Source organism: Dicentrarchus labrax, unplaced genomic scaffold (assembly GCF_905237075.1).
Source record: "Dicentrarchus labrax unplaced genomic scaffold, dlabrax2021, whole genome shotgun sequence".
Classification (NCBI taxonomy): domain Eukaryota; kingdom Metazoa; phylum Chordata; class Actinopteri; family Moronidae; genus Dicentrarchus; species Dicentrarchus labrax.
The window spans coordinates 30615072-30630936 of record NW_026136705.1 but is presented as its reverse complement, the minus strand read 5'-3'; the positions used below and the strand labels follow the sequence as shown (position 1 = coordinate 30630936).

Genomic DNA, 15865 nt, shown 5'->3' with positions numbered 1-15865 from the left:
AGAACAGAAAATCAAAAACATTAACAATTGATTGATGTAGATTTTCATGACCTCATGTGACCTGCAGTACATTACCTGTAACTGGATTGTAAGCATTGCCAATGTTGGTGAAGACCTTGCTGAATTTCAGTGTGATGTCAGTGTTGTATGGTCCAACACTTCCTGAATTAGTCAGAGCTGTGTAAAAGGCCACCTTTGGTTTCTCTGTTAACACACAAAAGTAAAAAGATGTTGTTAAACTTAACATGGATTAAAGTAAGTAATGTACACTGATGAGCCATAACATTATGACCACATGTAAAGTGAATAACACTGATCATCTGGTTATCATGGCACCTGTTAATTGGGGGGGATATATTTGGAAGCAAGTGAACATTTTGTCCTCAAAGTTGATTGAGAAATATGGGCAGTGTGAGGATTTGAGTGACTTTGACAAGGGCCAAATTGTGATGGTTAAACGGCTGAGTCAGGGCATCTCCAAAACTGCAGCTCTTGTGGGATTTTCCCAGTCTACAGAGGTTAGTACCTATCAAAAGTGCTCCAAGAAAGGAAAAGCGGTGAACCGTAGACATGGTCACGGGAAGCCAAGGTTAACTGATGCATGTGGGGAGCGAAGGCTGGCCACCAGGGTGCCCAGGTGGTCATAATAGGGCTGATTGGTGTGTGTGTGTGTGTACAATCAGCATGATCTGGCTGCTCACGCCGTACAGTTGCAGTCGTCTTAGAAAGTACAGTCTCTGCTGCAGTCGATTACACAGGTGATCAATGTGTGTTTTCCAGCAAAGAATGTTATCTACATGGACACCTAAATATGTATTGATATTTTAGGACACTTGGCTAATTTTCTGGTTTTTGATGACCACTGGCTTGTGGTCAGTCACTTGTCTCAGTTCAAAGACCATCTCTTGTGTTTTGATGACATTTAGAATGAGATGGTTGGTGTCACACCACTTGATAAAGGTGGCTATCTCATTATGGTACACATAAGGGTCCATGTCCTTGTGGAGAAGGCTCAAGATCGCTGTATCATCGCAAATTTTATAATATAATTATTGGGGTGTACTTTCCTACAGTCATTAGTGTACAGTGTAAAAAGTATAGTTGATACCACACAACCTTGTGGGACCCCAGTATCGCTACGTTTGGTCTCTGACAATGTCTCATTAATTTTCACTTGTGTCCTATTATTTAAAAAAGAATAAAACCATTTGATCAAGGAAGGTTTAACACTCATATCCTTGAGCTTTTTTAAAAGCAAATAGGGCTGCACTGTATTAAATACTGGACTAAAGTCAATAAATAAAATTGTAGCATAGGCTTTTGTGTTCTCAAGGTGCTTAGAAGTAAAGTGTGAAATGCAGAGGATGGCATCTTCAGTGCTGCGTTTGTTCTTATAGGCTAATTGCCATGTGTCTAAGTCTAGCTCGACTTCTTTCTTGAGCAGAGACACTACAAATTTCTCAAAACATTTCATGACAATAGAGGTCAAAGCTACAGGACGAAAATCATTATTCACTATGGCAGAGGGCTTTTTAGGTACTGTTGTTATGATTGAATTCTTCCACAAAGCTGGGACAGTGTGAGTGTCCAAAGACCGTTGGAATATGGGACACCATGCTGGTGTTAATTCCTCTGCACAGCTTTTAAGCAAGAAAGCTGGTAGTCCATCTGGCCCAGTGGACTTCTTAATGCACACCCTACTAAAAAGGGACTGTACACTGGACGGGTCCACTTCAAGCCAGTGGGGGGCATCTGTATTTGGCAAAGACAACAACATACTATCATACTGCTGAGAGAAGTTTTGTGACTCAAACCTCAAGTAAAAGTCATTCAGCTCACTTGACTTTTGTTGTTCATCCACAGTGATAATTTGTTGTTTTCCAGTTCATATTTGTAACTGATTCATAGTGTCCCAAAGATTTTTGCTGTTTGAGGTTTGAAAGCTCTGTTCCATTGTTTGCCTGTGCTGTTCTCTTGCATTTGTAAGGAGCTGTTTATGTTCTTTTTGTACTACTGACAGTCCTGCCCTGTCTTTATTTCTAAGAGATACCTTTTTCCTATTTATCAAATCTTTAATTTATTTTGTAATGTAGGGTTTATTGTTAGGATAAACAACAACATCTTTTTTGTCTACCACACTGTCCACACAGAATTTAATGTAATCAGTTATAGTAACTGTAGCTTCATCAAGTTCCAGTGCATAGAATATGGACCAGTCTGTGCACATAAAACACACCCTTAGTGTCTCAATTGAATCGTCTGTCCAAACATTAACAGTCTTATATTTAGGTTTGCTTGACTTGAATGCTGATTTATACGAGTGAATGAAATGTATGGTGTTGTGGTCGGAGCTCGAAAGAGGGGGCTTTGACTCTGCAGAATACGCATACTTGATCTTGTTATTTTCGGTGTTGCATCGTACATATTGCTCAAATCCTGACAACACAGTCTCTGGCTTACAGTGCTTAAAATCGCCTAAAAAGTGTGCTCCGGGTGTGCGCTGCAGCTGTTCGTGTGCGCACTCTGCTATGAGCGCAGCAGCTTTACCTGCGTTGCCGCGGTGGGGGACATAAACAGCAGCTATGATGATATTGCCAAACTCCCTTGGCAGGTAGTGGGGTCTCAGCGATATACAGAGCAATTCTATGTCTGGGTTACATACAATGCCTCTCATGGTAAACTGTTTACTACTCACGTAGACGCACACGCCCCCTCCGTTCCTCTTGCCAGACGCGACCGATGAGCGGTCAGCTCGCACAAGCGTGTAACCATCCAGGATGAGCAGAGAGTCCGGGACTCGTTGTTGAAGCCAGGTCTGCTCAGAATTACTGATGGTAGTGGTGGTTTACTGGTTCGCCGGCGAAGATGCTCCCGGACGCCTCCTCGTCTCCCTCGCTTTCGCTGCGGCCTTGTGCTGGTTTGTGTTGCCGGTAGATGGTCTGGTGGTGTGGATTGAAATGATCGCAGGGACAGTATTGTATCCCTGCAGTATAAATGGCGCAATCCATATTCCCACTGTGAAGTTGTTGCAGAACAAAGAACTAAAAGTCCACTAATGATCAGAGCCAGCAGGTGGAGGCAAAGTTTTGTAGGCCGGATGCCATTGTTCGAGGCTACCAACAGTTGCTGTTAACGCAGCACGATACTCTCATAAACACAAATCCCTATAAAGAGCGTACAGCCGTCAAACATGACCACTTAAATAAAACACACACACAAAAAAAAATTAGCAACAGTAGTACGAGCCCGGGTCGCTGCAGAGCCGCGCCACCGGAATGATTACACACTTTTCAGTTTATATTAATATTCAAAGGAGTGTGACTTTGTAAAAGAAGAGTATCTCTGTAGGCCTACATCACAGTTAATGCACAAAGGTACAGTTTCTTTGCATTTTCAGAACCCTTTGTTCTCTAAAATAGGCTTTCTTTACATTTCCCTTTATAAGAAAAAAGAAAACTACTCTGTTTAAAACAAACGTGCAACTATGTTAAAGAAAGAATAATATTCCCTCAAATATGTGTGTGCTACTTCTATTCCACCACAATTCAGAGGGATACATTATTATATAATATTGTAGATTTCACTCCACAACATTTAGTTCTGACAGGTTTTACAATAAAAAAAAAAGATTATTCTAGATGATACAATATATTGTTAAAGATTAAACCAGTGATTCCCAACCTTCTTGACTTGTGGCCTCTTAAAAAGAAGCAGTGTGTAGTTGGGGCCCAGTGCCATGTTTCAGATGTCTGTGAGTTGTTCCACCAAAGAGAAACTTCCCCTTAAAACCATTCACATGGTTTTATTTAAATGACCGTTTAAGCCCCAAAGAGGTTAAATTATCCAATATTTAAAAAAAAAACATAATTATGAAAAGTCTGAAAAAAGAAAATAATCTTGTGCAACAGAACTTTTATTTTTCTTTCTTCCTCATTAATCATCTGATGACCCCTCAGATTGATTTTATGGTCCTTTAGAGGGGCCCATACCCTGATTTAGAACCTTTATATACCTTTATAAAGTAGTTTAAAATTATACATCAACCAGCTACAACAGTGCTGCTAACACATTGCTGCATCAGTATGAACTGCCTCATAATGTCATATACAAAAAAATATATATTTTATATATATTTTTTTGTTGCATAGTTAGAAACTGTAAATAGTTGCAGTATGTGAACATCAGAGCAGTTCATGGGATTCTGTCAATTTCTACATAAAGACCTTGCTGCAGCGGCCTAGGGTTCGACCGTCTGCTGCGTGTCATACCCTCCCTCTCTCTGCCCCCCCCGCCTGTCTTCAGCTGCCCTATCAAATAAAGGCAATAAAAGCCAAAAAAAATACTTACCAAAAAAAAGAGGAAAAAAGACCTACAGTCCATGATAACAAACAGAATAAAAAAACCTAAATTAATCTTTGATTTATTTGAATGTTGTTTTTATGTAACGATACAAGAGGGAAGTCAGGTTCAGAATCACATTATTTGATACATTCACTAAGTGTACAGTATTTTCTAAAGAATCACAGTGTAACCAATAACAACAGAGTTTGTGACAAATCAATCACACAGCAGCCAAACAACATCCTTACAGTGGGAAGAGAAGGGCGCCACTGAAGGTGCTGTAGTTAGTTTCATTGTCAAAGAGAGAATAGCCTGATGGGAGAACAAGGTGAATTTCATCTCCTGCTATCAGCTCCAAGACAAGAGAGTTAGTGATATACTCAGAACCTCCATTAGGCACACTGCCCCAATTATCCATAATCCTTTTGCTGTTCTTGTACACAGTTATACCCATAGAACCTGCTTGGAAACCAAACACAGTGAACTGGAAATAGTAGACCCCTTTCACTGGTGCTGTGAAGAAACCTACAGATTAAGAACAGAAAATTAAAAATATTAACAATTAATTGATGTAGATTTCCATGACCTCATGTGACCTGCAGTATATTACCTGTAGCTGGATTGTAAGCATTGCCAATGTTGGTGAAGACCTTACTGAATTTCAGTGTGATGGCAGTGTTGTATGGTCCAACATGTCCTGAATTAGTCAGAGCTGTGTAAAAGGCCACCTTTGGTCTCTCTGTTAACACAAAAAAGTTCATTTATATCATTAAACTTAACTTAACTACACTAAATAATGTTTGTGAGTGTGTGTGTGTGTGTGTGTGTGTGTGTGTGTGCAATCATCACCTTCATTTATTCTCTCCAGCTGGTCAATCCTGGACTTACTGACAAGAAGTTCACTCTCACTGTTACTCAGTCTGGTCTGCAAGTCTGGAGTTAATACAATGACAGTGAATTATAGAGCACAACACACAACACATTTCATACAGTATTGTGACCCTCATGTTATTTGTTGAGCCAATATTCAAAGAATAAACTGCTGTAAATGTACAGTAGTTAAAACAACCAGTATGACCGTTAGAATCCATTAAGGCAAATAAAACGTTTTAGTTCATTTTAGGGGAAGGTTGCAGGAGAAGAGGTCAGAGGGCCATTAGCCCTATTCTGACAATAACTTTGCTCTTAATAGTATTTATTAAAATTTTACATTTTAAATAACACAATGACCTCTGTTGTATTTATTATTAACTATTGCTTAATTAGCCACACCATGTTAATTTTTATAGATTGGTTCTGGAGCTCACAATAAGTTTATCAGTGCACTGACACACTAAAAATAAGTTTGGAGTTAATACAATGACAGTGAATTACAGAGCAGAGCAGCCATCAAAATATCAAACAGTAGTTAAATATACATCTATTGATGCACTTGAACACATCATCAGTGATGGAACCTGGGGTCATTGGGTGTTTCGGGTCTTTCAACATCATACACCCTCACCCAGGCGACCCAGCCGGGATTGATAAAGTCCTGACTTGTGCCTAAGTAGCATGTACCCACGGATCACCCCTCTTGATCCACAGCCATCTAGAGGCCTTCTCAGCTGCCTCTGTTGTGGTTTTGATGGCCTTTCTCTGGCGTGCCCCTGTGATGCCAAGCAGACTGTATGCTTTGCAGAGAGATTGCGCTGCGAAGCCTCTACAGCCCACCTTGATTGGCACACACGGGGCACGCCACCCCTGTCTGCGGCACTCCTCCAAGTCGGTGTACTTGGCACGCTTCCTCTCATTGGCCTCTTCCATACGCTCCTCCCAGGGGACTGTCAGCTCCAGAAAAACTACCTATTTTGTTCAATCTGAGAACATAAGTATGTCTGGTCTCAGGGTGGTTTCCACGATGTGCTCTGGGAATCTGAGCTGCTTCCTCAGGTCGGCCTTCATCTGCCAGTCCGGCGCGGTTTCAAGGAGTCCCACTGCCCCCCTCGGCTGGGGCTTAGGATTCTCCCCTGCTCGGACGAAAGCAATCGCCTGCCTTGCTGGTCGGAGAGGCTTGTGTTGGGTGATGGTGGTGAAGATGGCTTCAGCACCTGGTCGTGGCGCCAAGTGTAGCGTCCTTCTCCCAGGGCTTTTTGATATGGAAAACAAATAATATACAGTGTGATCTCCAGACACTGAATCCTACTGACTTTGGTGATCCTCTGACTTTTCCTCTGGCGCCACCATGAGGTTGACATTTGTGGTTTTGAGTGAAATGTCTCAACAACTGTTGGATAGTTTGTCTCGAAATCGATTTCTCCCTCAGGATGAGTTGTAATCACTTTGGTGATCTCTTAACTTTTCATCTAGCACCATCGTCAGTGAAGGAATGTAACTAAGTACATTTACTCAATTACTGTACTTAGCAGTGACGTGCGGCGAGGTTCATGGCTGGTGAGGCACTGACTTCATCAGAATCAGATTTATAAATGTAGCCCTCCTACTCAATTCAAATTTGTAACAAAATGTTTGCCTTGATTACTTTTAAACAATTTAGCATGGAAGGTGAATTGGTAGGAGCCTACTAAATATGAAATTTCTATGCATTTACTTCGACTAGATAATCTGATTTTCACTAGAGGCTAAGTTCAGTGAACTCCCATGCACACTTTTTAATAACCACCTTCCTTTTCAATCATAAAACACAATGTTTACTCCATTTGCAACATGAATAATTCGTACACACACAGTTTAAAAAAATAGGGGAACATTTATTCAACATGACCGCTATCAACAGTCCACACAAAGCTAATGCTAGTTAGCATACAGTCCATACGAGGCTTCAGTTTATGCACTTGTTCAGCACTCACACCAACCTTGTCTTCTTCGTCCTCTTAGCAGAGGCCAGACTCATAAAAACCCTCAGCGTTTTTAATTAAAGAAATAAAACAACTTTAACGACACTTAACAAACTCATGAACAGCACAGCGTCTCTCTATCTCTTTCTTACGTCTCCGCTCCGTTACTCTCTTACTCCCGCCCTCTCAGAATCCGGTAGGTTACCCCACACCAGAGAATGTCTAATAAGGGGAGAAGTTCCACTCTCGGTAAACTTCCGGCTTCTGAACTGTTGCAGTTCCACTCTGGTTCTTTATGAGGGCGCTCACAGGATGAGTGCAGAATGAATGGTGGTCTATGGAGCTATACCCCTCAAAATCCACTTTTCTCAGGATATAATTTTTTGTCTCGTAATTTGAATGTTGCATTCGAAAGGGGATGCAAAGAAATTACACAGTGCTGGGTGTTAGATTTTTTTAGACTCACTCATTTGCTTTAAAAAGTCTTTAAAAATGTCAATGACGTCATACACATTGTACGGCCAGAGATACTGCTTTACGGCAAGCCTCGAGTCACTTTGTGCTTCCGTGCTCTGCACTTCTTTTTCTCTCGAGGCATCGACAACACAGCTGACACAGGTTAGGCTCTCCCTGTCAATACACGTGCTGGAAGGAGTTTTTGTTTTGCTGTTTTAAACACCACGCCGAAATATTCATATTCCCGCTTCGGATGCCAGGATGCCATCAAGCGGGATCTCTGGTCGTAATCAGTCCTTCACTGACCAATCAGCGTTCATTACCAGAATGCTAGCGTGTTATGGGCAACAACAACTCAACCTGTAAGAAATCGAAAGGACACAAGTACTCGTTCATTCAACTTTCGACCTATAACCCATGTTGAACTTGCAAAAACTACAATCAAATCTGAGATTTCTCAATGACAATCAGGTGAAAGAGACAAATTTAGCCGTCTAGCTCAATAGACTCCCATTCATTTTGCACTCAAGGACGATCGCCCCCAGTGGAACTCTGGTGGAACTGCAACCAAAATTCGGTACAATGGGACTTAATAGGGAGTGGCCAGGCTTTCCATAGACGGGCTCTGCCCATACTCATCCCTAATAGACCCTGTTTGGACAATGACAGATTGACACCTGAATACTCAAATAAACAACAAAAACATACAGCAGGACTGCTCAGAACATAGGAACGGACTGTAAGATGCTAGCTCGCAGTCACCTACTCTGCAGCTGTGCAGTAGCATAAGAATCTCTGGGCTCACGAGTGCCCCCTACCATGAGGCAAGTGAACTGCCTGACTCACCTAGTGCCTCTTCACTGCCGTTGTAAGATCGCTGAGCACACGAAACAGGTTACACACACATATATTATATACACCAGCTAAACTATGGAAAGTCAGGGGTGCATATATTAAAAGTGTTTGAAACATTTAATTGGCAACATACAGACAGTAACACGCTCTCATTGCATGGCAGAGCACAGTTTGTGAGGGATTGCACAATCCAAGGTGAGGCATAGCTTGCTGCTGCCTCACTGTGCGTCTCTTTCCCGTATCTGAACCGGAAATGCGAAAATTCAGCGATTTTTAATAAAAAACTATCAAAAATGTTCAAGTTAAATGGAAAATGAGTTCATAATTCAAACCATTCGATAAATATAACAATTTAATCTATTTGTTTATCATATATTTGTTTATTATATTTTTAATTGTTTCCATGATGACAGCCTCTCCTGTCACTGGTACTTAAGTACATATTTGGCGGTTTGGAATATTGGTTGGACAAAACAAGCATTGTGAAAGTGTCACTTTGAGCTCTGGGTAATTGTGAATTGATGAATCAAAAAACATTATCAGCAGATTAATCCAAAAATAACTATTAGTTGCTTTTCTGTACAAAATAGTTCAGAATAAGTTCCACCTCAATAACAACAACAATAAAATCCTTCTTTTACACAAATAATAAGAATCAAATGATATAATATATAAAAGTGTAACATGGGGGAATTTCAATTTCAATACAGGACTTTTACTTGTAACAGAATATTTTCACAATGTGATATTAGTACTTTTATTTAAGTGAAGGATCTCAATATCGCTGACCATCATCAGGTGAAATTGTATATAAAACTTTTGTTTATGAGCAAATTTATGAGCAATATTTTTAAAATTTTTTGGTGTTTCTTTCCCTTTTTTTAAATTAAAAATGAAAATAATATTATGTTTACAGATGTATATAGATTAAAATAATAACAGAAAAAAACAAACCATGCATTACACTTAATAATAATGTTTGTCAGTGAAATACCTGCATTCTGTTTCTCTAGGTCACTTGTTTTGCTCTCGGTGGCAGTCAGTCTAATTTCCAGAGAGATCAGTTGTGTGGCTTGGACTGAAAAACAAAATTAGTTTAACAGTTTAAATAACACAATGAGTTCTGTTGTATTTTAACAATTATTACATTTAGCTTCCACACCATGTTCATTTTTATAGATTTATTGTGGAGCTCACAATAAGTTTATCAGTGCACTGACACACTTCAGTCAAACTCTTGAATCAACAGGAAAAGTTACCAGTCTGTACCAGAATTCTCTCTCTTCAGCAGCTCCATTTGCACCTTGAGCTCCACCACTTCTGCCCAAATATCACAGGTGGTTTGCTTTGTGGTCTGCTCTGATGATTCCTCAACTGCACCCACCTCATCGAGGCCTCCACCCTCCCCCTGAGCCCCTGAGCCACACAGACCGAGCAGCAACAACAGCAAACCAAGAACAACCCTCATTGTCCAGTTACACGTCTTCACAGAGGTACAGTGGTAGAGTTGGTCTGTCTTATATAGTCTCCAAACTTCAGCTGGCTGAACGAATGGGGAAAACAACAAGTGACTGATTCAAGGCCTCAGATGATTCAGTATGATCTCTGTGCTGGTGAGAAAATACAAGCTGCTACAGGCTGGTGGAAAACTTTTACTGAGATACTCTCTCATGCAGTCACAGCTGTATATACACTGTGTTTATTAATACACTGTCATTGAAACATGCTTTTGCTGATACTAAGGCCTTTTAGTGTGACTGAGGGTTATCTGATTCCGTGAGTAAAATTTTTTGCTTCACGTCACTTGTGTCAATCTCATTCTCTCTTATTTTTTAAAATAAATTAATATAAACGTATACTTAAATCATTGTGATTGTGTTTTACATCTTATACTTTTTTAATCTTTAAGTTATTTGTTAAACTACTGATACACAAAAAGTTGTGATGTCTTGTTCCCTGGACCCAGATCTGTGGGGGGACTTGAGTGTGACACAGAGTAGGATAAGGGAATAGAGCAGTGCTATTCGAGACAATCCTTCTCATCTGCTCTTTGATAAATGAGGCAGACAGGCAGCTCATTCAGGTACAGAATACGTAAGTGCAGGACAGAGCACTTATGATGCTCACTTGTGCCCACTGCCACCAGCCTGGAAGTAAGTGTGGAAATAGCTAAAGACAATCACACACACACACACACACACACACACACACACACACACACACACACACACACACACACACACACACACACACACACACACACACACACACACACACACACACACACACACACCGTCTCATTCACCCAGGGATGTCACACTGAGCTCTTGACTCAATAATGACTATTGCATATGAACAAGACCTGAACATTATGGTATTGACACTTTACAAGAATACAATTGCACCTTGTCCTCTTGTATGTATTGTTACTATTGCTACTATTATCATTACTACAACAGAAGTAGTCACATAAATAGTAGTGACATATCAAACACTATATATATTACATTTCTTTATATTATTTCACTATATATTAATACCATATGAATATTTTATTATTGTACTTATATGAAAAGCTATTTCATGATAGGCTATTCTTCTATATTTTCTATATATTATTACTCATAATGTGTATTACATATAGCTTACTGCATATATAATATATATATTATATATATGTATATATATATATATATATATATATATATATATATATCATTCTGTACACATTTTAATACTTTTTCTTACTTTTTATTGTCAGTGTTGATATATAAGACTTTATACCTTAATAGCTTTAAATAAAAAACCTTTATTCTCCAAGGGCATAATTATTATGAATATTCATTAACAATCCTGTTTGTTATATTAATGCAGATATTAATGCACTAAACACACAGAATAAACAGAAATCATTTTCACACTCATTTTCTTACATCATTCTCATGTTTGCAATCATTTTCTATTAAGACTTTACTGCATAATCCACAAGATACTGCACATCTGTAGACATATGAAGTACAACGTAATGTGGATACTGTTAATCATGAAACTGAACCATCTAGTCATTAACATTTCAAGCCTCAAATCTACTCATGCAGTTTCGCATCTTCAACTCTGGGTCTTTAAGAGGCTGAAAGTATCAAAAAATCTAGACACTTTCTTTTTGAAGTCTAATATGAGTTATTTGAATATTTTGTATCTTCTTTAATAATGCTGTTTTGTTCATTTGCTGAGATACAAAGTCACATCTACATGGTCATGCTACACTTATAGTTTCTTATAGAGGTACACAGCACCAGATGTGTAGCCGTCCTCCTGCTCTGACACCGCTCTCTCCCAGTCTTCCACCTCAGTGACGTCTACACAAGTCCACAATCCCTCTTCCTCCATCTGCTTCAGCTCACGCTCCAGGGAAACTTTGTAGTCCACATTGTCACAGTTACTTCTGGTTGTCATGCAAACGTAGCCACCTATTGTAAAACAGGGAACCGTGGTGTTGTTAAAACTCACCTACAGTGAGGAGATCCAGATTTACAATCAAAAATCAGAACTGCAATTGAGACAGCATCAAACGAAAAAACACATATTCTCACCTGGTTTGGTGGAGTTGCACAAGTTTCTGACTGCATCAACCGGGACCTGACCAACACTCAGCGCTCCAACAATAACAACCACATCAAAGAAACCTGCAGGAAGTGAAGAGGGGCAAGGTGGAGGAGTGCAATAGATCAGAGTTTAATTTCAATATTATATAATCACAGTTCCATAAGAAATGCAGACAACTACAGCTACTACTGATAATAATAATACTAAACATTAATAATATTTAATAGCCATAATGTCTACAGAGGTTGGTTTTTTCATAATAAGTTCATAAAGTCGACCACAAATCAACATACAGGGTGGACAATATGACCAACATTTTTAACAGAGAATAAAATCCAACTATAACGTGGACATAATAACAACAGCAAAAAGCAGTGACAAAGTAAACAGACAATAAAATAATCATAACAAAGACAAATTACGTTAATTCATCTGAATAAACAACCTGCCTGAGGATCACCTACTGAATCACGCTGATCAATGACCCATGTGAAGTAATGAACCATTAAATTACCCCATTGGACAGGTAGCGGCTCCTCTCCCAGCAGGGACTGCTTCAGGTCCTGGTACAACCCGCTCTCTCTGGCCAAGTCCAACATAGCCTCACTTCCATCAATACCCATAAAATGTTTAAATCCGTGTTTCCTCAACTGTACAACAGAGACAGGATGGGTTGTTAATCAGTGACACTGGTCAAATCAATTGAACATGGAAATTAAAAGCTGATAGGGATAGTCTGTATTTTATAGACAATAACACGTTTAGTCTTTTTCACTCTGAGAAGAAAAACAGATCAACAAATATTTCATTTTTCACTTTTTTTAAATCACTTTTTTCTCCTTTATTCAGAATGTCTCTCAGGAGTTTGTTCTCTATTGTGTGAGTTTACCTGTTTGGCCACCAGTCCTGTCCCACAGGCCACATCCAGCACAACGGCTGCTTCACGATCACCGTTGAAATGGGAGGAGATGCTGTTTGCTGCCAGACTTGGTGCACGGTAGTCCAGAACAGCCACATCCTATTCCAACAAGTTCAATGAAAGAACGGTGGCTTTTAGCACACATGAAGAGGGCAAACATGAACAGGTATCTGAACAAATGTATTAATTCACAACTTATCATATAAACAGATGTGTACTAGAGTTGCAGTGAGCGCTCTAAAACTACATTTGGCTAGATATAAAGAAAATAGAAGCTATTTTTCTTTGCATACAGAGACACAATATGTTATACATTTTGCACTGCATTGTTTTTCTTGGTATTGCTCAGATCTATGCACAATATTATCACTATTCCCTATAGTTTAACTGGTTTATACTGCCAATATTTTGCTGATCGACTTATTGTACTTCAGTTTTCTCACCTGATCATAGTTCTCTGCCCAGGAGTTGTAGAAGTTGACCTTTTCTCTTGATGTGGAGCTCTTATGAGCTGATAAGATAACCGCTTTCACATTCTCAAATGTGTTAGTGACAGCTGACATTATATACAAAGCTGTTCAAAGGAAGAAAGAACCAGAAAGAACAAAGTGAAGTAACAGTAGTAGATATCAGAATACACATTATAGATTGTAAGTTTAAAGTGTGAATGAAACTGACACTGGTAAGCCTCCTAGGTCCGTGTATGTTTTGGTCATTGGATTTTCCTTTCAGAAACGGGTATTAAAAAACAGAAAACGAGTGGTTATTTGTTTTTCGTTTTAAAATACAAAAATGAAAATTGAAATACAAGGCGTTTTTCTTTTTCATGGTCAAAAAGGGATGAGCGAAATTAAAAAAATGATTCGATTTTCATTTTCTATTTCATAAAACAAAAAATAAAATCACTAGAAAACAGAAACAGAAAAAAGGCCTGTTTTTTCATATTCTGAGACCGGATGTTGTGATTTACAGGACGGTGCTGTGTAGAAGAAACAGTAGACTAGTAGACTGCGGTCAATCCAGCCGTGAGTCCGATCTCCGTGGTCAAATCAGCCGCACTTAAATTTAGAGTGTACAAGTATTCTCAGCATTATGGTAAATGCGGAGAAACAGCGTATTTACTTCCGGTTTTCAAAATAAAGGTATTAAGAGCCGTAAGCTATAATTAAAATATGTTACATTAAAGTGTTGTGTGCCCCTGATGAATAAAAAAACACTTTATATCAAGTATCTTTACTGCACCAGTGTGGAGAAATACCAAAATAAAAGTCCATATTTGTATCTCCAAGTGGTATTTTCATATATTTGAGCTACTGTAAAAACACTGCTCAATAATTCCTGGCTATGGATGATATATTTGACTTCTACACATCTAAGACTACAAGTATACTTAATATCAAGCATTTTTACTGTACCAATGTGGAGAAATTGAAGAATAAAAGTCCCATATTTATATTTCCAGATTCCATATTTTCTTATAGTTGAGCTACTGTAAAAATTTAAACTGTATGTGGAACCACCTGCAACAGCTGTCACACTGAATAATATAAAAAAATAATATGTGAGGAAGAGACAGTAGGTACAATGGTGTTTTTGAAGTTAAAACTAATTATTTTTCCCTTTTACCTACAAATGGACACAGCAGAGCTGCAAAATAAGAAGAATGTGGACTGGCATTGCATTTTGTGTGAAAAGTAAACAAATTAGAATTGTGTAGGATTTTGTGTTTAGTGTTTAGTGTTTATATTATCAAGATGTTATTTAACATTTGTGTGAAATTTTGTCACGATTACTGCATCATTATTGAAGTATAATGAAAATGCTTCACCCATAGCCTGGAAATATTGAGCAATATGTTTTTACAGTAGCTCAAAAATATAAGAAAATATGGAATCTGGAAGTATAAATATGGGACTTTTATTCTTCAATTTCTCCACATTGGTACAGTAAAAATGCTTCATATTAAGTATACTTGTAGTCTTAGATGTGTAGAAGTCAAATATACCATCCATAGCCAGGAATTATTGAGCAAAGTGTTTTTACAGTAGCTCAAATATATGAAAATATGCCACATGGAGGTACAAATATGGACTTTTATTGTTGAATTTCCTCAAATTGGTACAGTAAAAATGCTTGATATTAAGTATGTTTGTAGTCTCATATGTGTAAAAGTCAAATATACCATCAGTAGCCAGGAAACACTGAGCAATATGTTTTTACAGTACCTCAAATATGGTCAAATATGCTATCTCTGGAGGCATAAATATGAGACTTTTATTTTGGCATTTCTCCACACTGGTGCAGTAAAGATACTTGATATAAAGTGTTTTTTTATTCATCAGGGGCGCATGAAACACTTTAATGTAACATATTTTAATTATAGCTCACTGTTCTAAATACCTTTATTTTGAAAACCGGAAGTAAATACGCTATCTCTCCGCATTTACCATAATGCTGAGACTACTTGTACACTCTAAATTTAAGTGCGGCTGATTTGACCACGGAGATCGGACTCACGGCTGGATTGACCGCAGTCTACTAGTCTACTGTTTCTTCTACACAGCACCGTCCTGTAAATGACAACATCCGGTCTCAGAATATGAAAAAACAGGCCTTTTTTCCGTTTCTGTTTTCTAGTGATTTTATTTTTTGTTATATGAAATAGAAAATGAAAATCGAATAATTTTTTTAATTTCGCTCATCCCTTTCTGACCATGAAAAAGAAAAACGCCTTGTATTTCAATTTTCATTTTTGTATTTTAAAACGAAAATCAAATAACCACTCGTTTTCTGTTTTTTAATACCCGTTTCTGAAAGGAAAATCCAATGACCAAAACATACACGGACCCTC

General features: G+C 38.5%; 2 protein-coding genes across 2 annotated transcripts; both read right to left on the bottom strand.

The window, feature by feature from the left end:
- Positions 1-4404: 4404 nt before the first annotated feature.
- Positions 4405-10038, bottom strand: LOC127363873 (heavy metal-binding protein HIP-like). Its single transcript, XM_051400851.1, has 5 exons — positions 9759-10038; positions 9484-9567; positions 5191-5274; positions 4952-5080; positions 4405-4866 (listed from the first exon to the last, which is right to left on the bottom strand). Exons 1-5 carry the CDS (start codon positions 9955-9957, stop codon positions 4586-4588), a joined length of 777 nt encoding a protein of 258 aa, XP_051256811.1. The 5' UTR covers positions 9958-10038; the 3' UTR covers positions 4405-4585.
- Positions 10039-11278: 1240 nt separating this feature from the next.
- On the bottom strand, positions 11279-13701 carry LOC127364597 (methyltransferase-like protein 27). The gene is made up of 5 exons (XM_051402236.1): positions 13458-13701; positions 12985-13113; positions 12610-12745; positions 12083-12175; positions 11279-11959 (listed from the first exon to the last, which is right to left on the bottom strand). The coding sequence occupies exons 1-5, from the start codon at positions 13575-13577 to the stop codon at positions 11757-11759; spliced, it is 681 nt and encodes a 226-aa protein (XP_051258196.1). The 5' UTR covers positions 13578-13701; the 3' UTR covers positions 11279-11756.
- Between the last annotated feature and the right edge of the window lie 2164 nt (positions 13702-15865).

Excerpts from the sequence above, each read along its gene's own strand:
- LOC127363873 (XM_051400851.1), bottom strand. The coding sequence starts at position 9,957 with ATGAGGGTTGTTCTTGGTTTGCTGTTGTTGCTGCTCGGTCTGTGTGGC. Across the intron at positions 5,275-9,483 it reads CCTAGAGAAACAGAATGCAG|ACTTGCAGACCAGACTGAGT; the intron begins GTATTTCACTGA and ends TATTAACTCCAG. Across the intron at positions 4,867-4,951 it reads TGCTTACAATCCAGCTACAG|GTTTCTTCACAGCACCAGTG; the intron begins GTAATATACTGC and ends CTTAATCTGTAG.
- LOC127364597 (XM_051402236.1), bottom strand. The coding sequence starts at position 13,577 with ATGTCAGCTGTCACTAACACATTTGAGAATGTGAAAGCGGTTATCTTA. Across the intron at positions 12,176-12,609 it reads GCCGCTACCTGTCCAATGGG|GTTTCTTTGATGTGGTTGTT; the intron begins GTAATTTAATGG and ends CACTTCCTGCAG. Across the intron at positions 11,960-12,082 it reads GTGCAACTCCACCAAACCAG|GTGGCTACGTTTGCATGACA; the intron begins GTGAGAATATGT and ends GTTTTACAATAG.